This window comes from Natator depressus, chromosome 1 (genome assembly GCF_965152275.1).
Source record: "Natator depressus isolate rNatDep1 chromosome 1, rNatDep2.hap1, whole genome shotgun sequence".
Taxonomy (NCBI): Eukaryota; Metazoa; Chordata; order Testudines; family Cheloniidae; genus Natator; species Natator depressus.
In genome coordinates this window covers 245,563,243-245,590,344 of record NC_134234.1, presented here as the reverse complement: position 1 = coordinate 245,590,344, position 27,102 = coordinate 245,563,243, and the positions used below count along the sequence as shown (strand labels likewise).

Here is a 27,102-nt window from a genome sequence, read left to right as displayed (position 1 = left end):
TAGGAATGTACAGCAGAGCTGACAGCTTGTCTATGGCAGTGACCAGTGCTGAAAGCTTCTATACGGTATCACGGGCATCAGGAAGGAAATACTTCCTGTTCTCCAGCTGCTAATCTGTTTCTGCACGAAGCATGAGAAATGGCAGCTCTTGTAATTTCATCCTAGAGTTCCTGTTCCAACCCTCCCCTTCGGGGGGGGTGGGGGGTGGAGTAAGCTTCGCCTGGCCCTGCCCACTCAGGCTGAGAGAGTGGCTTTTTACCCCCTGGTTAGGAGGGAGGCCACCCTGGCTCCCTACAGCCTCTCCTTCATAGGAAAGTGGACATGTACTAGCCTTGGTAATCTGAGCTGAGACTGCCCAAGCACGTCCATCAAAACACACAGTTTTAGGTAAAATATAAAACAGATTTATTAACTACAGAAAGATAGATTTTAAGTGATTATAGGTGATAGGAATAAAGGTCAGAGAAAATAAAAATGCAAACATGCATTCAAAATCCTAAACTTTTAGTCTAAGCAAGAGTTGAATCAAACAGCTTTTCTCACCCTAACAGATGGTCCAAGTATTTTACAGTTCCTCAGTACAGAGGCTGGGATTACCTTCCAACCTGGGACCAAACTTCCCCAGTTCAAAGTCTTTGTCCACTAGACATTCTTCCAGGTGTTGAGTTGGGTGGGAAGAAAGGCCAAGTGATGATGATGTCACTGCCTCTCTTTTATGCTTTCTTCCAGCCTGCCAGAAAGATCTTTGCTGTGATGTGGGTTAGTCCACCCCCATGGTGTATGTGCCCTCTCCGAGAAGTCTCTGGGATAGTGAATTGTGTGTTGATGAGCTATTATTGCTGCCTGGCTACTGATGGCTTCTCCTTTGTTGTAACTGAAAGGCTGCTTGTGTGTGTGCCCAACCTCACAGCATACAGCAATACTGCATAACTTCACATATAATGACAGCACACACAGTCCAACAGGAGATTAATGTTCAACAGATTAAAACTTTTAAAATGATACCTCACAAGGCATACTTTGAACGAAACACATCCTAATCATATCACAGTAGTGAATATGGGGGCTCCAGGGTGCTACTTTGAGGTACAGAGTGTCCAGAGCCAGTGCAAGGATGTTTCGCGCCCTAGGTGAAACTTCCACCTTGCGCCTGCCCCGTCACCCTGAGGTGCCCCCCCGCGGCAACTGCCCACCGCCCCCTTTCTCCCTCCCTCCCCTCAGCCCAGGGAGCCGTGCAGCAGCTCCCTGCCGCCCCCTCCCTCAGCCCGGGGAGCCGCGTGCAGCAGTTCCCCACCCCAGCTCACCTCTGCTCCGCCTCCTCCCCAAGCATGCCGCCGCTTCTCCCACCTCCCAGGCTTGCGGCCCCAATCAGCTGTTTGGCACGCAAGCCTGGGAGGGAGAGAAGCAGAGCGGGGCAGTGCTCAGGGGAGGAGGCGGAGCAGAGGTGAGCTGGGGCGGGGAGCAGTTCCCCTGTGCACCGCCCCCCCCCCATTACTTGCTGCAGGCGGCCCTCCCCACGCCCCCCTGCCCCAGCTCACCTCTGCTCCACGGCCGCCCCCAACCACTTGGTGCCCTAGGCGACTGCCTATTTCGCCTAGTGGTTGCATCGGCTCTGAGAGTGTCACACCTAGTCACGTGGTTCACCCCCTTGCCAGTGCTGAATTGTTCACAACAACAGATTTGCTTTGGCTGTGCCCAAAGGCTAGTTTAAAATGGCTACAGGGATGGGGCTTCCACAATTCCTATGGGAAAGTAATCCACAGCTTAACAGACTGTGCTTTCAGGAAGCTTTTCCTGACATTCAAATGTTTCTTATTTTTATGTCCCTTCTCCTAAGCATACCTCTTGTAGAAGCCTAAATAATTATTCTCCTTCCTTGGTGTTTACAGCCTAATGTTCCTCTTCACTGGCTAAGTTATACAGTATTTTTATTTTGACTCTAATCATTATGATACTTCAGTCCTTCCAATTCAATGCCGTCTTCCTTTCACTGAGGGGCTCAGAACTGAATGCAGTATTGCGGGGATGCTTTCATTGGAGTCCCACAGGCAGGGCCTCTCACCTTCCTGCTCCCTGGGATGCCTATGTCCGAAGCTCAACATTGCGCTGTTTTTCTGTGGTAGCAAATCACACTGCAAATTCCTCTCTCGTTTGCTGTGCATTATCATCCCTAGCCCTGACCTGGGCTGTCTCCATCTGCTAGACTACCACACGTGTAGCACATAAGGCACAAGGAAGCCAGACAGCTGGGTCTCTTCACATTGGATAGACGGGTTAGACTCCCCAAAAAGAAAGGCATATAAGTGACAGATACCTGAAAAGGCCCTCTGGCTGTGATGAAGGGGAGCTATCAGATAGCTCTAATAATAATAATTCTGCTTGTTTCAATAGCATCATTTTCTAGGCCCCAGCACACAGACTCATACTTACAAGATTTACAATGCTCAGAGGCCTACTTGCCTACGCGAAAGGCTTTTTATGACAGCAGCGAGGCCCGGAGCATCAAAAGATTCTGCTCTTTGAGGTACTGCTGGAGGTGATGATGTTTCTGGCACTCCTTTTCCAGCTTCTGTTGGAAATGGTCCTGATTTTGGAATGCTCTCCATTTGGCATCCTCGCGCTTCCTCTGCTGGGTGTCCTGCTCCTGGATTTCTCATTCTAGGGTCTCCTGCTGGGATTGCATTCTGCTCCTCAGCAAATCCTACAGCAAAGGGAGTGAAAGGATGTTTGAAGTCCTATAACCAGCTCTCAGGCTCAGTCCCATCCAGTGCCTGTTACTGGTAGAAATAGGGAATGGGGTAGTTGTGAATTTGCCACAGCTAGCACCTTCTAAACAGTTCTCTACATGGACTCCTGCTACAGAAGGCTGGCATGCAGCATTTTGAAATAGTCCTTAGAGATATGGACATCTCCGTCTCTCCTTTCATCAGTTTGTATATGTTAAATTCACATTTCATATTTGTATCTCCAAATAATATCACTATTTTAGACAGTGCGTTGGTGCCAGTATAGGAGAAGGAAGAGTCCAAGAAAAGCAGTGAAATAGCCCTTACCTGCCTCTTTTTGTCTTGATCATAGTTCCTCTGGTTGTATTCTACCTGCAACTCCTCTCTCTGCAAGCGCTGTGCCTTTAAGAACTGCAGCCTTTGACTCTCCTTTCTCTTCTCCTCTTCCTGCAAGGAGGACTCCTTTCTGCTCCCCTCTGCCCTGGCAGTCTGGAGCTTTGCCATGTGCTGGCAGACCATGTTATTGTACTCCAGTTGCTTCTCCAAGCTTTGCAGTGTCCTCTGAAGAGACCGCTGTCTGTGTCCAAAACAGAATTTCCAGAAAGCTTGTCAGAAACCAAGAGAAACAAAGGGAAAATCTCAATGAATAGGATGTAAACCAGAAGTCCTGACAATTTTTGGACATTGAAGCTACAATACCACTTTTTGCAAGGTTAAGGAGATTAACCCCAGTCTCCTGGACAAATTCCTGCTCAAATAATTACTACAGATGGTGGGAAAATAGTAAAAAAAAATGTGAAATTTTGTTTTTGTCTAAAGTTTGCAACCATCGCTAGCTATTACATTCTGCATCCCTCTGTTCATCTTGCAATTTCAAGCCAACATGTATTTCTTTACTTCCTGTCTTATTGTGCCCAGTTTTGTTACTGTTAGAACAGGGGTGGCTAAACTGCAATTTGTTGCCAAATGCAAGCCCGCATTTACAGTCTACAATATAGCCCAAGACTACCTTAATCTTCAATAGAGATGCAGCCTGACTCCGCAGGTCCCAACATACACTATTTTTTCTTCACCAGCATATGCTGAGATCAGATCAAGATGGGGCTCGTCTACACAGGAAAGTCAATTTGAATTAAGGTAGGGTGTGAATTCAAAGTGGAATATCTATTCCTGATTAATTTCCTGTGTAGATGCTGTTATTCCAGAGTAAGAGTGCCTTCTTCTGAATTAGCGTAATCCACTTCTAAAGTGGATTACGCTAATTCAGAAGAAGGCACTCTTATTTCAGAATGAGAGCATCCATACAGGGAATTAATTAGGAATAACTCCTTGTGTAGGCAAGCCCAAAGATGAGGACAACTGTGGTCCTGCTCTATTGCATGCAATTAGGTGTTGCCCTCGCAGGAAAGTGACCAATGCAGATTCCTCAGCTGGGCATAATTTTGACTCCTCTGACTCATAACAAAATATTAGAATGTTTTCATACTAAAAGATGTCTCTGATTTCATGAGTCACCACTGGAAATTCATCAGTTAATCAAACTGCAGGAAGAAGAGGGTAAACTCCAGCTGCTGGGGAGGGCAGAAGGAGTATATTTCATAACCATAACTAAACCAACTGTACTATTTAAGGGCCCAATCCTGCAAGGTGGTAAGTGCCCTCCCTTCCCTCAGAAGTGGATGGGAGTTGAGGGTGCTCAACCCCTCCAAGTCTTAGGCTCTAAATGGACAATTGTGACCACCATTCAGCCACTAGGGTGGGGGAACACTCTATAAACATTTAAAATAAATAGTACCAAAGGACTAGCTCAGGAAGCACGCACTACAGAATACCCGGTACTTATAAAGACATGGAGAACCCTCAGGAGTTGCTGAAATCTTTCCTCCACGCTCTGACCTCCCACCTGCACCCCATACCATTACCGCCTGCTGTCGCACATCAACTGCCGTTTGATGCCTTCTGCCTCTTGCTGTTGTTCCCTCTTCTGCTGTCTCTGCTCTGCTTGCTGCCTTCTGTGCTCAATCCTGGCTGTATTGAAGTTCATCTTTCTCAGGCTCTCTTGAGTTGCACCTTTGGTGACTGATTTCTGAAAGAAAAAGTCCTTAATATCAGTAAAGGTTTGTTCCTAATGTAAACTGAAGTCCTGTATAATCAGTAAGGCTTAGTTTTCCAACGACATTCGTGAGCTCTGAGAGCAACTCTACGGACAGGTCAAGCATGGTCTATAACTAGCTGGGTGAAGGAAAATCCAGGTACTTCAAGAAATGGTATTCACAATTCAGTTGGCAGCATTGTTCCAGCTTAGTCAGCATTTACGCAATACACAGAACTGCCCTATGTTGTTGTTACAGCAACTTTTGGATTAGAACAGAGGTTCTGACCACTTGTGGTTATTAAAAATCCTACTTCGGATTTTACAAGAGTTTGGGGTATTAACCTACGTGTGCTAACAAATTCCAGTGGGGATAACTACATTCTGCCTACCTATGGCAAAGGAAATTTCTCCCTGTAGTTTTGAACAGATATTATATTTGTCGCTTCCTGGGGTGTAATGTTGCTCTCCAGAGGTGAGTAGTTGCCATGTTTCACATAAGAAGTGGCTGTATTTTAGTGCTGGAGAGTGTTTCTTATTTGCCGTTTGTAAAAGCATATCCTTAGGGATGAAAAGCACGAGCAATGAAGAATCCACTGAGTTTTTATCTCATTGTGCAGTGTTTACTTTGTCTCCTGAATATGCAGTGTACTCCTAACACAAGTGTACCTGAAGGGAGGCAAATCATCCTGTAATTAATCACTGAAGCTTCAGATCCAAGTTTTAATTTAAATAACAATAAGCTATAGTTCTGTTGCTTTAGGAACTTTAGGCTGCAATTGCCTTCCCTATTTTCCTGATTGTCCCTAGAAGGCTCATGTAGTGTTTCTGCTGTTTTTTAATTAAAAAGTCAGTGTCTGAAGCTGTAGGTATTTTTGCAAAATCTCTCAAGTGTTTTGCTATTCTTTGCTGTGTGGCATGTGTATTAATTTGCAAAACCTAGGCCCTGTAAGTGGTTCATGCTTAATGTGTTACAGTTGGAAAGATTTAAAACAAATAAAGTGAAACTTCAAAAAATTAAAAGGTGCTTTATAAATGGAAGATGAAAAAGCGGTGTGATCTAGTGCAGTGGCTCTCAACTTTTCCAGACTACTGTACCTCTTTCAGGAGTCTGATTTGTCTTGTGTACCCTCACATTTCACCTCACTTAAAAACTACTTGCTTACAAAATCAGACATAAAAATACAAAAGTGTCACAGTACACTATTATGAAAAAGTGCTTAGTTTCTTATTTTTACCACATAATTATAAAATAAATCAATATAATAAATATTGTACTTACATTTCAGTGTATAGTATATAGGGCAATATAAACAAGTCATTGTCTGGATGAAATTTTAGTTGGTACCAATTTCACTAGTGCTTTTTATGTAGCCTGTTGTAAAACTAGGCAAATAATTAGAGGAGTTAATGTACCCCCCTGCAAGACCTCTGCGTACCCCCAGGGGTACATGTACCCCTGGTTGAGAACCACTGATCTAGTGGTTAGAACACAGTATTGAGGACTAGTACACCCTCAATTTTCATCCCAGCTTTCACATGGACTCCCCCTATGGCCTTGGGCTAGTCACTTAACTGCTCTGTTCCTTGGTTTCCTTATCTGTAAAAGAAGAATTATTCTCTATATCTTGCAAGGATGATTGAGAGGATTAGTCACTATATGAAGACAAAAAGCTCCACAGAAGGGCTAAGTATTAATATCAGTCCAGTTCCTGGACAATGACAGCATGTATTGATGGGGGTTTGATGTTTGTATGTATCTTCTGTTGCAGTACATGTCATCATAAAATGGACAAAAATGAGGCCATGCTAATTGATTTATACCATGCCATGTGAATAAATCCTGTGAACCTAATGGCCAGGAACTAACTGGGCCAGATTGGGCTAGCTGCTTTGAACCACACTCCCCACATAAGGCAGCCCTTAAAACAGCATAGTCTGCCCCGGAGGATTACACCATTGGAGGATTCCCCCACAATACGGTAGAGGTACCTACACCTCCAGCTGCCAAGAAAGAGTGTGACTGGGGCATGGCCAGGTATCCCTGTCCTCTTGACAATCAACATAAATTAGAGCAGCCCCTAGGCTGTCTAATTTATGCTGGCACAGAGATGGCTAAGGATAATGGGAGTTGGCTGCACTGGAGAATTTGAGCCAGTGTCCAGTAGTCAACTCATTCTCCTGGCACTTAGCCAATCAGAGATCAGATTTCCTTACTTCTAATTAGGCTCTTATGGAAGTAACCTTTCAGGAAACTGACAAAAAGAACTTTGTGGCACAAGCCAATCATGAATCTGTTCAACTGATTTAAACAGACGTTGACCAGGCATTGGGTCAGCAATAACAAATGTTGGCTTTATTTTTCCTAGAAAATGTTGTGCGCTCTTAACCTGTATACTTGGAGCGCTGTGGGGTCTCTGTATATGCAGAACTGATTCAATGGTCAAGCGGTCTTTCTTCAGTGATTGATCCACTCGGTCAAACAGAGCTTGGAGACTGGAAGTGCCGAAAGCATGTGCTTTCACGGGAGGGTTCCTTGGGTGATGCTGGGCTGGAGCTTCTGTCATGCTGGACTGAAAAAGAGCTTTCAGACAAATTAGAGATATAAAAGGTGATGGACACCTTACAAAATGGTGAACAGATAGACAGAAAAATGTGTTAAAGTAAAATGCATTTAAGCAAGACCTTTTTATTACCAGTAAGTACTAACATTTCTCCCTAAGGAAATGAGAGCTTTTTAGTGACCACAGGATGGTCACCACTTTCAAAAATAATCCTGCCAACATAGACAAGGAGGAGTTTTTACCCAGTAACTGGGATGAAGCATTGACTGCTCACATCTACTGAGCCTCTCTCAGTAGGAGTTACTGTAGGGAATGCTGTTGGAAATCCTGGCTGTGAGGAAATGTTCACCTCTGCTATACCAGCTTCAGCCTCTCCTCGTAGGAGGCAGGACAGGGAATGGAACAATGGCACTAAATAGGTGGTGTGGCTGGAGGAGGCTTTTGGCCTTTGGAATCCACTCCCAGTTGCCTGCACATCTCACAGATCTCTCTTAAGTGAGGAGGGCATTGGTTAAAGGGGACTTAATTAAAAGATATTTTAGACTATGAACCTTTTTTATAATACTAGAACAAGGGGTTACACAGTGCAATTAAAGAGCACTAATCTCTTAAATTAAAGTGGCAATTAAAAAGCAGAACAAAGAAGAGCATGTATTTCTTCACAACGATTATAGTCAGCTTGTGAAATCCTTTGCCACAGGCAGGCCAGTCAAATACTACAGTCAGATTTTAAAAAGGGTAGGATAGCTTTAGGACTAATAAAATTTGTAGTGCATGCTAAAATGGGGCAATCAAAGCTCTTACTTCAGGGAAGGTGGCAGCTGCAGGAGCCGGAAAGGAACTGTTCATGTCTCAGAGGAAGATAAGTAAATCACCATAGTGCACAACCACTAGCACCTAAGCATAGCAGAGCACGATTGACCAGATGCATTATGGTGTTTTTTCATCTTCCTTTAAGGCACCAGGAATGAAATACTGACAAAGACAAGAAACCAGACAGGAAGAACCAATGCTCTCATCTGATATGGCATGTCCTAGTCTTGTATGAAACAGCTAGTTGATACAATATCAATACCAGGTTCATTCTTCAGAAGAGACTCGGGATCAGCCCCATAGTGTTTGCTGTCTTCTTTGTCATTGTGCATTGACTCCATTAGGCAGGTGTTTGGGTGGACAGCAATATCAACCATGGCACGAGCATCTCCCATCAAACCTGTTGAAGCCATCTCCTTCTGAGGGCTCTGGAAACAACAGGAAAGTATCAAAATGCTTAGCCAGTGAGGAATAGAATGTGTCAGTAACATGAATTTACAAAATAAGCTACCGTATGATCTTGTCATTACTGCACTAATCCCATGGTTAGTGTAAACTAACCCTGGCTGATACTACTTGAATGACTGGGGAGCCTTCAGCTGGAGAGAAATGTTGCTTGGAGAGGAGTCACCACTGCTGACACAGCGGTGACAAACTTTATTGTCATTTTGACATGGACACAAGCAAGCCAAACTTATTGAAACTGGGGTTTCAGAAGGAAAATAAAACTGGTTTCTTTACTCAAGGAATAACTGAAGTCTTTAAACATAGGTGTTTCCGCCCATTTCTTAGGTTTGTCTGTATCTAAAAGCTACCCCACAACTGGTAATGTTTCTGCATTAAAGGGATCCAAAATTGGAGTAGCAGGCCAGGAATAAGGTGCATTGGCAGACACGCACTAGTAGGAGGTGAGGTAAATCAGAATTGTGGTTCCCTGGAGAGCCACATGAAGAAGCTAATGCACAATACCTGCATGAACTAGGCCTCATTCTAGCTGATAGCCTGCCCTTCCATGAGCACCACATTAAACAGAAAAGGAAGAAATGCATTCATTATTAAATTGCAAAATCTCGGGGGGGATCCTCAGTTGTGTAAACTGTCATAACACCAGTGATTTCAAGTTACTGAGTGAGGTTCTCTGGCTTGTTTTATGAAGGAAGTTCAACTAGATGATCATAATGGTCCCTTCTGGACTTAAAATGTATTAATCTATGAATGGAACTCTGACAATTTATACTAACTGAGAATCGGCTTCTACCACTCAGCCCAAGGAATTATTTACATTACAAACAAAGCAAATAAAATGAAAACCCTGAATTCTGAAGGACTGTTTAGTATTACAAAGTGCTTGTGTATAAAAAAAAATCTTCATTCTGCTCTTTGGTTTAAAAATCTTTGGCGGACCATATTTGTTAAAGCCAAAGAGACTGATTAGTGTGCACAAAAATGCCTATACTTGTACAAGCAATTACCATGATTTACACATGGGCAGTACGTATGCTGCCAGTTAATTGTACAGACATCTGATGCAATAAATGTTATCTTTGTATGTGCATTTAACACTGTATTATTTCATATATTAATGCAGAACAACAATAACCAGGCAAATCAAATGTTAAGAGTGAAACATACAAGTTACCGTGGAACCAATAGTCAACATGTCCATGAAACAATAAACATACCAAAAATACCTGAGTGTGAAACCAATATAGTCTAGATCCTCACTCTTAGTCCTATCCTCTTTGTGTCATGGACGGAGCTGCCTTAACAGGGTGAGTAGGGATTCCTTCTGTAGGGGAATCACTGAGTGGTACAAAACCATCTTAGCAACAGCCTGTCCTGCCCATACCCACACTGTAAAGGGGGCATGCCAAGGCAGGATGAGGTGTGGCTAGATTGTGTTGTGCTCCAGTGATCCTGAGCAGGTGGAGTAGCCACTAGGAGTCTATTCCAGCCAGTGCCAGAGAATGAATGAGAGCCCAGCTATTCCCTGGATCAAAGGCTCAGAAAGATGGTAGAAAGCCATCTATGATTTCCGCATCCTTAGCAAAGCTCAATTATACATGATAATCTAGTCCAGTATTTTTAATAAGTTTTTGCCACAGAAAACAGAATCACAGGATATTACTGCAACTATAGCAAAGGATGTTGTAATACCATAGTCAGTATGAAGCACTCTCTACCTTCTTGGGTTCTGTAACCTTGTTTCCCATCTTCACACAGGATCCTAAATCTTTAGGGGCATTTTCTTTCTTTAGTCTCTTCTTCTTTTCCTTTTTATCTTCCTCTCTGGAGACCCTTTCTGAAATGGGGACTCTCCCTTTAGACAGCTGCTCTTCTATCTTCCTGCTCAGCTCTTCTTTGGTCAGGCTTGTTCCTGGGATCAGGACATCTTCTGGTTGTGCTCTGTTCACTGTGGGCCTGATGGGCAACCAGGCTCTAAGGCAGCAATGACAAAGTGAGGAACATCCAGAGCTGCAGTTAGGACATGACTGAACCTGTGTGGAACCCTGCCAGCAAACTAGATCCTGTCTGCAATGCCCTGAAGCTCTGTAACCAGGTGTCACAATGTAGGGATAGTCTGAGCTTGAGTCCACCAACATTTGCCTGGCTACTAATGGCATCTGAAGTTCCAGGATGATGCGTTCACTCAGGGGCAGAGGAATCCGTACAGCTAAGTCAGAGGACACCTTCTTAGTCTGACCATTCCAGAAATTCACCAGCACTCTGCTGTTTCCACTGGCTGCAAATAGAAATAAATGACAAACAGCACTTTAGAAGCATGCCAAAAACATGCCTGACTGACCTCTTGGAGACCTGGAGATGAAACACAATCTTGTACTATAGAAAGCAGGGAAAGATTTTGTAACCATTTAAAAGTGGCTTTGCTTTATATATTTAGGATTCACACTCATCTCTTTCAAACTTACTGAGAAGACAATGGTAAAATCCTGTCTTCACTGAAGTCAATACAAAACTCCCACTGACTTCAGTGAAGCCAGGATTTCACCCAATATGCATCTGGAGAGTAGCCTAAATCATCTGGGTATATGAGAGGCCCCAGAACCATTTTTTTTTCTCTTTATGTCAGAAGTGGTATCACCTGGCTCCACAACAGATTAAATGCTTTCAAAGTCCCCATTCACAAAGCAGCCCTACAGGTTGATTCATGAAGCAGCACAAAATTCTGGCATTGAACAGGAAAAGGTTACTTAGCAGCACTGAAAGGAAAAGAGAAGGAAAGAAGAGAGGAAGATATTACAGATTGTATGCTCCTTGTGGCAGACACTGTGCTTTTCTCTCTGTATAGTGTCTAGCACACTTCAAGGTGCTACTCCAATATAAATAATAATAGGAGAAAATGTACTGTACCTAACTGTGCTTCACAGCTCTCTGCAGCCTTTAGTACAGTGCCTGGGCCATATCGTTCACCTTTAGCCTCCCATGGTGCCAAGACTCTGTCTCCTGGAGCTAGTGGCTGTCGCCTGGCATCTTCATAGTGGATAATGTCATAGAGGGGTGTTTCTTGCATGCGAAACTGTACCTTGCCTTTCAGCAGCCGACTTCTCTCAAACTCGATTAAAAAGCGTTCCCTGGAGCCCTGCAGGATTAAACCATGTGGTATGCAAGACAAACAGGTGCGTCCCACAATGGCCAAACACAGGGGCTAGGGGCTGCTAACACTAGGAAGAGGGAACTGGCAGAAATTCCAAAAAATAGCACATGGTCGGAGAACCCACTGAACCTAGAACACTACTTTTTTTTTACTCTGTTCTGTCCAAATCAGGCTTTAAGGGTAGTTAAAGAGCTTGAAGACCACAGCGGATTACCAGGTAAAGCCCTCCCCTCCCTCCACTCTTGGATCTTGCCAGAATTGTGTTCACTGGGGATGAGCAGCACAACTGCCATGCTAAGGAAGACCTCTATCACCCCAGTCAGTTGAAAAAGGGTTGCCAAGACAGACTGCTTTTTGCTGCATGGTCAGTTACATAGTAATAAAAGGGAAAATAAAATGGTAAAATGCTCCCAATGCCATAATTTTTACTGCTTTAATTTGAGCATCCACCCTAGGAGTGGGGAGTAATTCAGGCAATTCCTCTGCTCCACAACTGGCAAATTGCTGGGAAAGCTCAGTGTTAAATTCTACAAGTGCCAAGAAGCCAACACCCGTTTCTTCTGTTTTTCCCAAAACAGTCTGCTTCCCTCCTGATTAAAACAACAGAGGGCATGGTCTTTTCCACTATTAGGGTGGGTCACAGAGTTAACAATGCTGATATAGAGCCGCTATTTCAGCCAGCCTGCCCCCTAGTATCCTCATCCTGAACTCAGTCACATCATCTTCCAAATGTCTGATGACCACTGGCCCAGATAAAATAACCTCTGAAAGGCTTTGATAGCATTTTCCTTTTCCCTCACAAAACAATGACTTATATGAACTGTATTGAGGATTTCATACGGGGAGTGACTCTGCACATTTGATAGTCACATTTGTTTAATTTAAGTGATCCTTAGCTCAAACCCTGGTTCTATACCCAGCTTTTCCTTGTATGGCTGTGAAATACTCAGTTGACCATAAAAGGTTGCTGATTGCACATTTCCAATGAGAAGAAAGCAAAGGAGGCCTGAGATTATGTCATCTTAAAAACCAAACAGAATTCATACCAATGAAATTCTTCAGTGAGCATTCCCTTCTTCAGAAAACCGAAGTGGGTTTTAGCCCATGAAAGCTTATGCCCAAATAAATTTGTTAGTCTCTAAGGTGCCACAAGTACTCCTCGTTGTTTTTGCTGACACAGACTAACATGGCTACCACTCTGAAACCTGTCTTTAGTCGATAACTACAGAGATCGGCTCCAAAACAAAAGCATCTTTGTCCACTTGTTATACAAGGGCCATGCCCTCTGAACAAAGAGCACTGTACTGGCATATTCTGGCCCTTGTGGCACATTCCCCCAGAAAGGGAAGTCTTGGGGGCCAGGCCACCCGATGGCAGGAGTTCTGCTGCAGACAGAGACCCAGGGAACAACAGAGGCTGCCACTGAGAGAGAGGGGAATCGAAAAAACCCACCCCAGCAGAGATGCCTGTAGAGAAAGGGATCCAGGAGAGGGGCATTTTAGTTTGTTCAATTTTTTTCCAAGCGTTGTTTAGCTGCTAGACTTTGCTTCCAGCTTGGGTGGAACTGGGTGAAGGCAATATAAAGAACTTGCTGGCTGTGACTGGCTCTGAGTGACAACTTACTGCATTCACCAAAAATGTGTCTCCTTCTGATTGCAGGACTCCTTGCTGTAAACAGCTAAGAGTCATTGAAAAGCAAAGAACAACATGATTAGGAAACCCCAGATACCAGCTGATGCCAAGGACCTCAAGTCTCAGTGGAACACTGACAAATACACTGCTGGAACCATTCTGGCTCACCTGTGTGTAAACAGGCGTTAGAATTATAAAAATGTGCTTAGTGTTTAGACTTTATTGAATGCTTGTAAGATGCTGCATGTATTAATCTCACTTCTAACATCTGTATCCCATATTGTAGGGTAATATTTAAGCATTTGTATTATAAGTCTCTGTGACTGTGTAAGTCACCAGACAGGAGACATTAATTAGTGTAAAGTGCTGATCTCCAACAGAAGGTGTTATGTCCTGTCTCAAAAGAAAGGCCCAGGTGAACTATTGTGAAACATCAGAGAGGACAAAAGAGTTTGTTGATTGCTATCCTCCCCCTCATGAAAAGGAGTCATGCAAGTGATTTCCTTCCATCTGCTGAGTTTGCAGCTCAAAACACATGAAGGAGAAGCAAATAAAATCCCTAACAGGGAGGAACTGTATCTTTATGCTGCTTGGACTCTGAGTGGCAAGGATTACTAAGCATAAGCAAAAGATCCTCAGTGCTTAGCCTGGGTTATCCCTAAAGGACATATAGAGCTTGCTTATTATGGAAGCTTCTATTACTTTTTAAAGCTTAAGATTGGAACTCATTTGTGTGTATATATGCTTACCTGCTTTAACCTTGTAAATAACTCTTGTTTCCTTTTCCTATATAATAAATCTTTAGATAGTTTGTTATAGGATTGACTGCAAATGTCGTCTTTGGTGTGAGATCTAAAGTGCAATTGGCCTAGGGTAAGTGACTGGTCCTTTGGGACTGAGAGTAACCTGAGGATTGCTGTGATCTTTGGTGTAAGGGACCATCAATCACAAAAATACGCTTACCTGGTGGCGAGATACATCAGAGTACTCAAGGAGACTGTCTGCCTGAGGAGTTGACACTTGATAATTGATTAGTGACATCTACATATAGAAGTCACAACCAGTGTGGGGTTTGTGCCTTGTTTCCTAACAGTCTACCCTGAGGTTGATTCCCACAATTGTGAGCCACTGCAGGATAGCTTGATACCCATCCAGCAAGAGAGAGAGATATGGGATAGCCAAAGAAGACCCATCCTAGTGAAGCCCAAGGTGAGGGATAGGGAGAAACATCACATGTGACCCAAAGTGGAATCACTTACAACCATCATTTACATTAAAGACTTACCTTCACCTCTTGGGCAATGTGGCCCAGATAATAATATCCATCAGTCTCTCTTCTAGCAAGGACTTGGGCCCCCCTCAGCAAATGGGGAGCCTCTAGGGACCAGTCCATTAAATCTTCCTTTGTCAAGGTTGTCAGAGGTATAGTAGGGGAATTTGCACAGACACATACAGGAAAGCTGTGGAAACAGAAAAGTGGTATGTTCTAAGAAGGGATTAAGATTCTCACAATAGATAATGCAGATTTCTGCAATTTATGAAAATTAAAGCCAAAGAAAACCCACCCAAACCTGGGGTGGTTTCCAAGTTGTTTCCTTCACTAGGTTATCAAATTGAGCTACTACTCTGATGGTTTTGGCAGTCCCATGCTCCACATTTTGAACTTACTGTGCTTTGGGATGACTCATCAGCAGAGAACAAGAGGGGTATTTACTGATAGCATTGCAACAATGGATGCTTGAGGTGCACCCTGGGTTTACCTGGAAAACAGGAAGGAGAAGCAGAAAATTAAACTAATTTCTGAATGAAGCCATAAATCCTTAAGCCAGTTATTTTATATTTAAAGCTTTAATTCATACTCAAACAAAATTCAGCAATCTATCTTGGTTCTTAACCACACCTCTCAATGTAGTATGTGAGCTCTTATAAGTGTACTATAGTTGATTTCTCCCATTTCAAGCAATCTAAAGGTTTAAAAGGAAGAACATTAAGAGACTAGAATATAAATACAAAATAAATCAAAGATGTTAACATATGATAGCTAAATGATCGTCTGTTTCTTGTCAGTGTCCAAGTGCCCTGCATAACCCTTTTATTAAGATGTGATCCACACTGTGAAAAAAATCTGTGAACACCAATGCTAGACAAATGCCAAGTGTTATTAATATTTTGTTTACTAAATGCACTGCTTAACATTACTGTTATTTTTTTAGAAGGACAATATTCAATGTTACCTGCTGATGGTGACCCAAATACCAATGGATGTCTAAAAAGATATTTGGACCTACTGTAGCCAACACTGCTGCACAGACAGCTAGCATGGTAAATGTGAAATCAATTGGCAGGAGTAAGGTATACTTTCTTTGCAAGGGCTTTCTCCAGGATCTCCACCTCATTCCCCAACACCATAGTCTCTCTTTTCAAAAGCTGGAATCAGTTCATTTGAAAGCCTATCTGCACCACTTCACAGGCCAAATCCAGGTCTGGTGAAGTCAACGGGTTTGCACCTATATATATCTAAATTTGATCCCTAATACTGGTCTCAGGTATTGCTGTTCAAGAGCACTATGAGATGCTCCCCTCCCCCTGAGGTAGAGCACACTGCATGCACTACACTCCCAAGTATGAGTCTAAAGTTGTGAGCACTACAGAAAGGGAGGGAGTACTCATTAGAACAACTGTGTGCGTGTGCAATCTTGAAATTTCTGACATAATCTTTAACAGAGATTCTGAATTTATTTCCTTTCTTTAGTCACAGGCAGCTCTGTTTGCAGGTAGCCAGACAAAATATGTAGTGGCCACCTTTCTAGAGAGAAATTTTCCTCTGCCCTAGCTCTGATTTTGTGAAATTTTGTTTACGAGGACTGGGATTACCAAAAATTCATTTAATCTAAAACTGCTGTTATTGACTTACCTCTTCTGAAGCTCCAGGAGGGTGCGGGGTGATCACCTGAAAGGATCCTCCAGACTGTCTGGCTACTTTCTCCATTTCTTTTTGTGTGCTGCTTTCATAGTCACCTGGCTTTTCTACCAAGTACACAGTGTGCACTGGGCGTTCCTCTCCAGTCTCTGCAAGAAGGCTACAGATTTCCTCTGAAGCACTCTCAGAGAGTGCATCAGTGACCAAGTATACCACCTGGCAGGTGGGATCTTCAAATGCCATAGCCAAAGCACTCACAGCATCTGCACCATTCCCACACTGCAGAGCTCTAATCCAGGCGGTTGCTTCAATGATGTTACTGAGCGAACATTTGACCAAACTATTGCACCATTTTATCACCTGTACAAAAGCCAAAATTTTTAACCAAACACAATAAACATCTATTAAGCAAATATTTTATAACACATAATTGTTTTAAAACTCGTTAAAACTGAGAAATGAGTTAGCTAGTTGATATTTTGGTAAATGGTCTGACATATATGAGATCTGGGACTTGATTCTCAGCCTGCTCATCCTCTGGGGTGGAGAAGGGAGTTTCTTCCATCTTGCAATACAATTGCTCTAGTCAGCTAAGATCTGATGGGCTCTAAACTTTCTGGAGAAGAAACCGGGGTGCCATTCTATGGTCTTTAAGGGTGAGGGGAGTTTTGAGGCTCCCAACAGGGTTGTAGAGGATTTCCTTGGAGGAAGATGGAAGGAGAATAAGAGGAATTTACCACCCATCAAGGGCTGTGGTAGAAAGCCAGAAATTTCCCTGGTTAAAAATGAAAAGGAAATGTTAGTCTTATGATGGTGTCTTATGAGAGTCTCTGTGTAATCACAGATTCTAAAGGCCAGGTTCATTGCTATCTAACTCCACCTCATGTTTTTCTGTGTACCATCTGTATAACTCAGTATGGTAACTGTGAGCTGACTGATTTTAGTCAATATGCTAGATTACTCTAACTCCCTCTGTTCTAGAGTTATTTCAGTCATGGACAGAGAGAAAAGACCAAATCTTAGTGAAGTTATGAAGGGAAAAACAGCAAGTTTTGGACATGTCCTGGATGTGTTGGGTTAGAGAGATGGAAGAGTCAAAGATAATATCACATTACGGGGCTGGAATGACAGGAAGGATGGTACCAGGGCTGGCTCCAGGCACCAGCTTTCCAAGCAGATGCTTGGGGCGGCATTCAGAATGGGGCTGCAGTCCGTGTCCCGTGGTGGCAATTTGGCCGCAGCTTGGCTGCTCTTCCCGCCGCAGCGGCTTTTGGGCGGCAGCTCTGCCGCTCTTCCGGGCGTGGCGGCAATTCGGCGGCAGTTCCGCCACTGTTGTGGCAGTGGCAATTCAGCAGCAACTGCTTGGGGGCGGCAAAATTGGTAGAGCCGTCCCTGGATGGTACAGTTAACAATAGTGACAGGTAGTGGGAAGAGAGGTCAGAAGTTCAGTTTTGGCTATATTAAGCTTCAATTGTTGGTGAGACATACAAGAGAAGATGTCAGAGAGCTGGGTTCCATGTTCCCTCAACTAAAGGAAGATATGGTGATAGGGCAACAGGAAAGTCATCTTTCACTATTCTAGAAGAGGACCATATGGATGGGCAAAGTGCGAAAGGGATGATGAGAACCAGGCAATAAGGAAGCAAGTGTAAGGAAGCATGCATGAAAGATCCCAAGGCATCTACCAGCAAATCCCATCCCTTTCCATTTGTTCCCAGTGCTCAGAGGCCAACATTGCTACTGCATGAGAACGCTCTTCCAGATTTTGAAGTATTACCATGCAAATGAGTGGAACCACCATCACACTTGATGTTAGAATTCCGTTTTTTGACACTGCCACAACTGTCAGCTCTTAAACAGGAGCAGGATCTACCCAGGCCAGCTGTGGAACCAAGTACTCAGAACACAAGAAATTATACTATGAGGAATAATCCTATGCTGGCAGGGAGAGGGACTGGGTAATCCACTAGGCATTTTCCAACCCTATTTTATTATACTTATTTCACCCCACTGGGGACCATTAACTTGTTACAGCCACCTCACCTGGCAGAGATTACACTAGTTAATTACTATAATTCAAACACAGCAACAATTATAAGCATTGTTTCCATTGATGTCACCTTACTATGCTTTCTTATAAAACCTTAACCCTTTGCCCAGCAATGGCTGCGTTGGCATTACCTTGCTGGCAAAGCTTATGATGTTGAATGTGGACTCTGTTGGACTGTTGGCCATCAAGAAGAGAGTCTTTATGAGATGCTCCTTCAGAAAATCCTGCTTTGAGGACATGCCTTCCAACATATTGACCACAAAGGTGACATTCCGGTCTTGGAGATCACCAACCAAAGGTAAGGTGGCACAGTAGGGATGAGAAAGCACCGACATGGCCAAAGCACGAAGACAACCAGCTGCCAAAACAAACAGATCATTTATGAAAAGATCCTTAAAACTGACTTTACAAAGGGCTTGGGGTACAAGGTGAATCCAATCTATTCCCAATACCTGTGCTAAATTAGCAGTCATATAACACTCAGTGTATTTACTTTCCCATAGTTCTCAACTGCTTTAAAAAAAACACACCCAAAGCATTCTCTGTACTACAGCATCTGATCACAGTAGCAGGATGCATCGTGTAGGCACTCAGATGAATGAGCTTGCATCAACTACAGCACCGCCCTTAGAACTTGTAGGGAGTAATTTTCACACACTGTTAGCCAGCAGATATCAACTGTAGCATCAATTTGTGTGTGCAAGCAATGTCATTTCCCATTAACTCAGGGACATTACAGTTAACTCATCACTCTCTCATGCAGATAAAGCCTCTTAAAAACAATTCCCATTGGTGCTATCACTAGTTTAGCTGCATGGGCTAGTAGAACCAGCAGGGAACTTAGTTTAGGGAAAGATATGCTGGTTTCCAGCATTTTAATACTTTATTAATTGCAGAGTTGTTGCCAACTCTCATGATTTTATCATGAGTTTCACACTACCTGGTGTTTTTCTTAAAGTTCCAGTTCCTGGAATCATGTGATTCCAGGAGGCTCTCAGCTTTCATTTAAAAAATAAAACTAAGTTTCTAGCCCTCAGGCTTCAAAATGTCACCTGAGTGTGACCTAGAGGTTCAAAAACCAAAAGGAAAATAAAAATGACCCAAAATGTATTATTTTTCTGTAAATCTCTTGATTTTTAAGTCAATCTCATGATTTTGGGGGGGCCTGAGTAATGATTTTTGAATACTTGGGGCTGGCAATCCAACCTTCTCCTCCATGCCTATGCTTGGTACTTTCGCCCCTAAAATTCCCTATCCCCCTCCGAGCCTTTTCTGCCTGGAAGGTGGCGGCCATCACTGCCCAGCCCTGCTTTGGGCTCCCTGACCAGCATGGAACCCGATGTATTTATATTTGTGAGATGCAGAGAATGGAGGGCAGGGCACAGTGTGTGTGTGTGTGTGTGGGGGGATCTCTTCCCTCCGCCCCCAGGGCAGGGGCAGGTGTGTGTGTGGGTCTCTTCTGCCCCTCAGGGCAGGGGTCAGTGTGGGTGTGTATGCGTTTCCCTCTGGGCCCCCAGGGCAGGGCACAAATGTGTGGTGTGTGCCCCCCCTCCGGGCAGTGTGTGGTGTGTGCCTCCCCCCCCCGGGCAGGGCAGTGTGTGGTGTGTGCCCCGCCGAGCAGGGTAGGGGTGTCTGTGATGTGCCCCCCCCCGGGCAGGGCAGTGTGTGGTGTGTGCCCCGCCGAGCAGGGTAGGGGTGTCTGTGATGTGCCCCCCCCGGGCAGTGTGTGGTGTGTGCCCCCCCCCGGGCAGGGCAGTGTGTGGTGTGTGCCCCGCCGAGCAGGGTAGGGGTGTCTGTGATGTGCCCCCCCCGGGCAGGGCAGTGTGTGGTGTGTGCCCCGCCGAGCAGGGTAGGGGTGTCTGTGATGTGCCCCCCCCCCGGGCAGTGTGTGGTGTGTGCCCCCCCCCGGGCAGGGCAGTGTGTGGTGTGTGCCCCGCCGAGCAGGGTAGGGGTGTCTGTGATGTGCCCCCCCCGGGCAGTGTGTGGTGTGTGCCCCCCCCCCCCGGGCAGGGCAGTGTGTGGTGTGATGTGGCCCCCCAAGGGCAGGGGTGTCTGGGGATGCTCCTCCCCCCGCCCCGGGCACCCACTTACCCGGGCTCCCACTCGCTTGTCGGAATCTGCAGTTTAGGATCCCGTTGCCTGGTAACCAGGCGCCTTGGACGGAACCATCTCCGGAGCTGGGGGGGAACCTTTTTCTGCACGTCCGTTAATACAGACTAAGGTAAAAAACACACACCTCTACGGGAGGACGCGCTGCGGATGGCTGTGGGGAGTTGTCATGTTTCTCTCGCTCCTCTTTACCCGCCTTAATGATGGGGTTCTGCTCACCGGATCCCCCTCCCGGGACTTGGTAGCGTCTGGACCGGTACCACTCCTGGAAAAGGGGGGGGGGATAACAATTATTTACTTACCATAAGGATGGCGCTTCTCCGCATTACTGGGACCGGGAGGGCGTCACTTCGGGTAAGCGTCCCCGCCGCAGAGCCGAGGCGGTAGGGTTGTCCCTGTCTCTCTCTCTCTCCCTTCCCTCCCTCCCTCCGTGGTTACAGTTGGTATGTGCCCGCTGGGGCTCAGGCCAATCAGAGCGGCTCTTGTTGGGAGGCCACGTTTCCCCCCCCGAATACCGGAAGGTGACATTGGGGAACGGGCGGGCGGCTCGGCCGGTGGCGTCATGCTCGGGTCTCTGGGCCGCTCCGGGGGCGGCCTGGTCCGGATCCTCCGCGCCAGAGACGTGAGGCGAGCGGCCGGGCTGCGGCAGTGAGTAGGGACCGGGGGCCGGGCCGGGCCGGGCCGGGGGCGCCTGGCGGGCGCTGACGGGCCCCTGTGTTTGCCTCCCTTGCAGCGCTGGGGGCGGGGTGCACATCGAGCCCCACTACCGGCAGTTCCCGCGGCTGACCCGCCGGCAGGTGATCCACGGCGAGCTCCTCAGCGGCTTCATGTGGTTCTGGATCCTGTGGCACTTCTGGCACAACCCGGAGGCGGTGCTGGTGAGAGGGGGCCGGGCCCGGTGGGGGAAGGGGCCCGTGAGCGGCGGGGGGGTTTCCGATGCCGAGCGCTGCGGTGCCTAGAAAATCATAGGAGCAGCCGGAGTTGAGCATCTCCGCCCCCAGTACAACGAGTGGGCGAGAGAAGGCACCTGTCTGCAAAAGTAACCGTGGTAGGTGCTGGGTTGTGTAAGTTAGCCAGTGGGAGATGGTGACTTGGGTGGGGTATTAAGTCCTATCTCTTTCTCAGGGGGACTGTGTTTGGTCTTGCGGCAGGGAGGCATCTATCCATGAATAGGAACCCTCTTCTGGAGTCAAGGGGCTTAAGTGATTAAGCTGTTTCTTGTGAGCAGGATGCTCTTGAGGGAATTCTGCGCCACACAATTTAAAATTCTGTGCACCGTATTTTAAAATTCTGCATGTTTTATTTGTCCAAATAACACTATATAATCACACCAGTTTCAATTATTTTTGGTCATTTATTTCAAAATACCTGTCAACAAGTATGTCTGGAACAATACAGACAACAAAAAAGATTCAGGAAATGCTTTTTGACAAACCAATTCCTTACTAGGCATATTAACACGGAACTCTGAGTAATAATTAATTTAAGCTACAGTACAGAACCATATTTCCCACACCCCTGAGAAGCAGTGTAAAGGCTTGGGGGAGTCGGGGGTAACAAAGGAGCTGAGGAAGAGGAAAGTAAATTGCTGGAAAGGAGCCTGAGTGTGAACTTGGAGGGTGTTGGGTATGGGTGGGAAAAGTATGGAACAGGTTTTTTGGTGGGGAGGTGATGGATTGTTAGGAAGCCTACCCCTTGCCTCTCCCAATTAGTCAGGCACGTCTGCCCCTGTCCACATGTGTCCCTCCACCCCCACTCAGGCACACCTCCCCTGTTCCCATGTGGCTCTGTACCCCCTGCCCCATCCGCATGTGTCTCTCTGCCGCCACCCAGCCATGGCCCTGTCCTCCCCCACTAGCCCTTCTGAGTCCCTGTCTGACCCCACCCCAGAATACCATGCTGTCTGTCTCCCCATAGCCTCTGTCTCCTGACCTGATCTGACAGGCGCTGTAAAGAAGGCAGGCGCTCTCTCCCCCCTCACTGGCTGGGAGCTGCTGCTGTGCTCTGTCGCTGCAGTGTCCTCTGGTGGGCAAAAGGTGGAACTGCAGCAACATTTTGGCAGAAGCTTTTTTTTTTTTTTTTTCACAAAAAAAAATAAAAATATGCATAATTAATGAGCCATGCATGCACACAGAAGCGCAGAATTCCCCCAGGACTAGTATGAGTTAAGCATCTGCCTCACTCTACACAAGATGGCCTGAAGTAGGAGGTGGCAGCACTGGTGGTTGAGCCCAGTGGTTAGAGCACTCACTTCAAATGTGGAAGACCCAGTCTGAAGCTGTGCCACTGTGGATAAATAATGAGAGATTCGTAGTCCTAGATTCCAAGGCCAGAAGGGACCACTGTGATCATCTAGTCTGACCTTCTGTATGACTTCCCTAGAATAATTCCTAGAGCAGATCTTTTAGAAAAACATCCAATCTTGATTTAAAAATGGTCAGTGATAAAGAATCCACCTTGACCCTTGATATTTTGTTCCCATGGTTAAATATTTTTGACTTCAGCAGGAGCCATGGAGGGAGCCCCACATCAGAATATCCCTGAACTCAAATGGTTCAAGCACTCTCCTGAGAGGTGGGAGCCCCCCTGTTCAAATCCTTTCTCCCTGTCCAGGGGGGAGTGGGAGGAAGGAAGAATTGAACCTGGCTCGCCCACATCCTAGGCAACTGCTCTAACCTATAGTCCAAAAGTGGAGGTGTGCATCACCATCTTCAGCTCCTCCTCCAGCTGGAATTTGGCACCCTGTAGGGATCCCTACTAAATTGGGCCCCGCATGTCACTTAAGTGGCCAAATGCTTATCTTAACCCTGGTTTGCAAATTGCTTTGGGGATTAGGTGGGAGATAGGTATCCAGAGTCCTTGAGGGAGACAGCAGTGCACCTGCACAGAGGCAGAAACATAGAGGTTGTTTACCCAAAAACTTAGGTGCCAAGCAAGTTTAGGTGACCACAGGGTTTGGCAGCAGTTTTGTGGATCACAGTGAAGCCAAAACTGGGATTTAGGTGCCTAAGTACCATTCAAACCAATGCCTTTGCCACACCAAACCACCCAGTGCAGGGGGAGATTGATGTTATAGCACCCAAATTTGTTGCATTTTTAGGAAGAATGTGCCTCTAGCATCCATTATAGTTATTAACCAAGTATTCAGGATCTCTTCTTGTGGTAGTATATCAGAAGCTCCCAAACATTTTCCTTGCATGAACCTATTTTCTCGTATATTGCTTCCTGTGCTTTTCTCCTGAAATAGCCTCCTCCATGCAGTGTGACCTTGCACACGTTGTACATGTAAGGTCACGCCATATGGATTTTGCTTTTCAAGATAGCGTCCTCTAGACAGCATGATCTGCACACACCGTGTGCGTGAGGTCACATTGGAGGGGTCACACCATTTTGTAGAGTAAAATTGCATCCTCCATGCAGCATGACCTTGCACTTGTGTGTAGAGGATGCCATTTAATGAAATGGTGTCATCCGTACACTCAGGATTGCCATGTCCCCTGTATGCTGATGAAGTGACCCCACTTGAAGTCATGACCACCCTCAGTTTGGGAACCGCTGTAGAAAATGAAATATTCACTAACTATTGTTTGAATGTTCTTCCTCTGCTACAAGGGTCACTTTCCTTACCCAGATGCTTCGAAATGGACAGATGAGGAATTGGGGATCCCTCCTGATGATGAAGAATAGATTTACAGCTCCAGCTACCAGTGTGTAGGTTGTCTTGAAACTTTCCCTTTTTCAGATGATCTTTAGAATGAGCTATACTTATGGGGCTCAGAGGTTGGACCTTAAATTGATGTAGATGTAGAGTGAACACTGAACAGGATTCTCCCATAGCACAGTTGATAGATGAGTCCTTAGGTGTTTGTACTGTCCTATTTGTCATGCTCAGTGTATTCCTGAACATGAAGAGGGATATACTGGCAGACTTCAGGAGCCTTTTGCTTTCCTCTGTTAATGTACTGATTCACAGAATAGGGTGGTAGTTTTTTCTGAAATCTTTTCTTAGCTGTTTGCATTGTCCCCTATTGACTGGGACTTGCATGAGCTTAGAGTGCTTTGTGACTACCCTTATCTAGTTTTGAGGACATGCTACTTTGGCTGGGAATTTGAAGTGGTACTTCTGTCCAGTAAAGGAGTATTTTAACTTACCCTGCTACTAAGTCATTTAGTAATTTTGTGACACCCTTAATCTACTTCATGTAGTGGGATAAACCTTTTATCTTCTGCCACTGTTCAGCATGGTTTTTTATAAAAGTTCAAGAATAAACTAAAGCTTTTTTGCATCAAATTCTCCATGTCTATAACTGTTTCCTGATGCCATGACTTACTGTACCTAGTGAAGTAGAGTTGAAAGGCTTTAGATCCCATTCCTAATACTAGGTGTACAGAGGCCCCTAAAACTAGTTTTAATCCTAACAGGATTGTGCTTCAAAGTTTAGTTGTATTCCTTTTTAGGATTTGTCTGGGATGTAAACTGACATCTGTTAAATCTTTGAGTGGGCGCTTGAGTTTCTAAAAGCTAGTAGGAGGTACCATGCTCATCCAGCAACTGCCTTCTGCTGCCTCTACTAATGCTAGGAACTACTTACCCATTGAAGGAGGATGTTACTATCCCTTTTAAAAGTGTAATGGAGACATTGATTTAGTTCTTCCCACACACCCCTCCCCTCATTTGAAGCTCTCCAGTTAAAGGAATTGTCTTCCCTCCCTTCCCAAGTATCAAAAAGATGAAAGTATTTGCTGTCAAGCCCTTGTTTCCATCGAAGACTGGTTAAGACAAACTTTTTCCAATTGCAGTGGGAATTCAAACGACTGCATTTAAAGAGATATTTAAAAACCATTGCAGCTGTTAATGTAGGTGTTTTTTGCACTAGAACATTATCCTGGGAAAACAAGTTCCTGCCAAAAAAGGCTTAAGTAGATGGTTTGGGTTTTATTGGCATATGTTTGTACTGATATGGGAGGGACTCTGACAATCTGAGTTTCTCAATTTTCTTCCCATTTGTCACTTGCAGGTCCTGTGGTGGGATCTCTGAAGAAGTTGAGGCTTTGGCTCTTGTACAACTGTGTTTCAGCAAATCCACATTGTAAATAAAAACTCAAGTTACAAGCTTGTGCTTTTTAAGATTCTTTTGTTGACTAAATCACTGTTCTATAGAAACTTTTTGCAAAAGAATCCTCTTTGTAGGTGGAGAGGAATGGGCAGTTGAATAAGTTCTCTTCTATATACTTTCCACGCTCCTGCCAAACATGTTCATGCAGTTGCTTCACAACTTTACTCTGAATTGGTCTGTGCTACACTAATGAGCTGTGGTGGTAGCTGAAGATGTGCTGAATACTATTCAGCACCAAGTGTAATCACAGACAAATCCAGGTTCAGAAAGTGACTTCATGTAGGGGAGGAAAAAGCTTTTAACTTACATTTTGTATAACTAATGCTATCCACTCATTTTGTTTAGGAAAGTTGCAAAGTGTGTGTGTGTGGGGGAAGAGGGGGAATTGAAGTACAGAACAGCCTATAAAATGTCAATACTAACATTAATTCCTAACCTAAAAATAGCATCTAATGATATTTCAACACAGGAAGAACTTTCCACAATAAGGTGGGCTATTTTTAAAATAAAAACTGACAACTGTAGAAAAATACAAAGAAGCCCATAGCAGCTTTCTGCTGCAGGCAGGAGGGGATACTCCTACCCCTCAGACACAAAGTATATGTCTAAATTCGAACTGGGCACTAGCCTAGGAAGTGTGAGACCCAGTTTCAATTTCCTGCTTCACTAGTGTTCCAGTGTGACCTTGATCAAATCATTTAGCCTCTGTGTGCCTCATTTCCCTAGCTTTAACATGTTAATACTTCACTACCCTGAGTGGTGGTGTGAGGATAAATTCATTAAAGATAGTAAAGCACTTTGCAATCTGTTGATGAAAAGTGAATATGTAAAAGCTAGCTAACTTGTTCTGAATCCTTGATATTACTTTCCTCAAAGGCAGTGTGGAAATTCTAATCCATTTCTTAAAGTGCAAATATCTACTCTAGCAGAGATCAACAAACAGACAAGGAAGACACAGTCCTTTAGCCCAAGATAAAGTTGGGTTCTGACTCCCACTCTTATGAGTTGATTATCAAACTTCAGAGCTGTCACAATAACAAAACTACTCTTGTTAAAATACATCTGGGACAATATCTTGTGGACTGGACCTTAAAAATAAATATCTCATCTCAGATGTTTCTCCATGCAGTCAATCTTTATTATAGCAGTAATCTCATATTCACATCAAGTACATAGAACTTTTTGCCTTTTATATAATACAGAGTTCTTTAAATAACTTTACACAGAAATAGTTTTCTTCAATCAATTTCAGCTATCAAATTTTTAATGTTTTCTTTAAGTCTCCATGCTCTCTAACCAAACTGGACAATATTTCCCATTGTACAAATTTACATGAGAAAAAACTTCAAAGTACAAATGAAGGGACTTGAGCAGGAAGGGGTAACAAAAGTAGAGGGGAAGGAAACAAGCAAGAAAAATAATTTTTATTAGCAATTACTGTGGACATTGGGAAGGGAAAGGAG

The 27,102-nt window shown here is 44.7% G+C and overlaps 2 protein-coding genes across 5 annotated transcripts; one reads left to right on the top strand and one right to left on the bottom strand.

The window, feature by feature from the left end:
- Window positions 1–1,547: 1,547 nt before the first annotated feature.
- LOC141978166 (uncharacterized) lies at window positions 1,548–20,732 on the bottom strand. Of its 4 annotated transcripts, none has more exons than XM_074940059.1 (12): window positions 20,650–20,732; window positions 18,545–18,771; window positions 16,358–16,723; window positions 15,112–15,203; window positions 14,729–14,903; window positions 11,568–11,796; window positions 10,379–10,938; window positions 8,458–8,623; window positions 7,209–7,402; window positions 4,649–4,812; window positions 3,054–3,303; window positions 1,548–2,701 (listed from the first exon to the last, which is right to left on the bottom strand). In XM_074940059.1, the coding sequence occupies exons 2-12, from the start codon at window positions 18,746–18,748 to the stop codon at window positions 2,654–2,656; spliced, it is 2,448 nt and encodes an 815-aa protein (XP_074796160.1). In that variant the 5' UTR covers window positions 18,749–18,771; window positions 20,650–20,732; the 3' UTR covers window positions 1,548–2,653. The 4 variants fall into 4 exon arrangements, with proteins under 4 accessions (XP_074796160.1, XP_074796169.1, XP_074796154.1 ...); XM_074940068.1 differs by lacking the exon at window positions 20,650–20,732 and adding an exon at window positions 20,505–20,644 and having other exon boundaries at window positions 4,664–4,812; XM_074940053.1 differs by lacking the exon at window positions 20,650–20,732 and adding an exon at window positions 20,505–20,641.
- Window positions 20,733–21,003: 271 nt separating this feature from the next.
- On the top strand, window positions 21,004–25,687 carry NDUFB2 (NADH:ubiquinone oxidoreductase subunit B2). The gene is made up of 4 exons (XM_074940090.1): window positions 21,004–21,170; window positions 21,256–21,400; window positions 24,135–24,233; window positions 25,541–25,687. Exons 1-3 carry the CDS (start codon window positions 21,085–21,087, stop codon window positions 24,207–24,209), a joined length of 306 nt encoding a protein of 101 aa, XP_074796191.1. The 5' UTR covers window positions 21,004–21,084; the 3' UTR covers window positions 24,210–24,233; window positions 25,541–25,687.
- The last annotated feature ends 1,415 nt before the right edge of the window (window positions 25,688–27,102 follow it).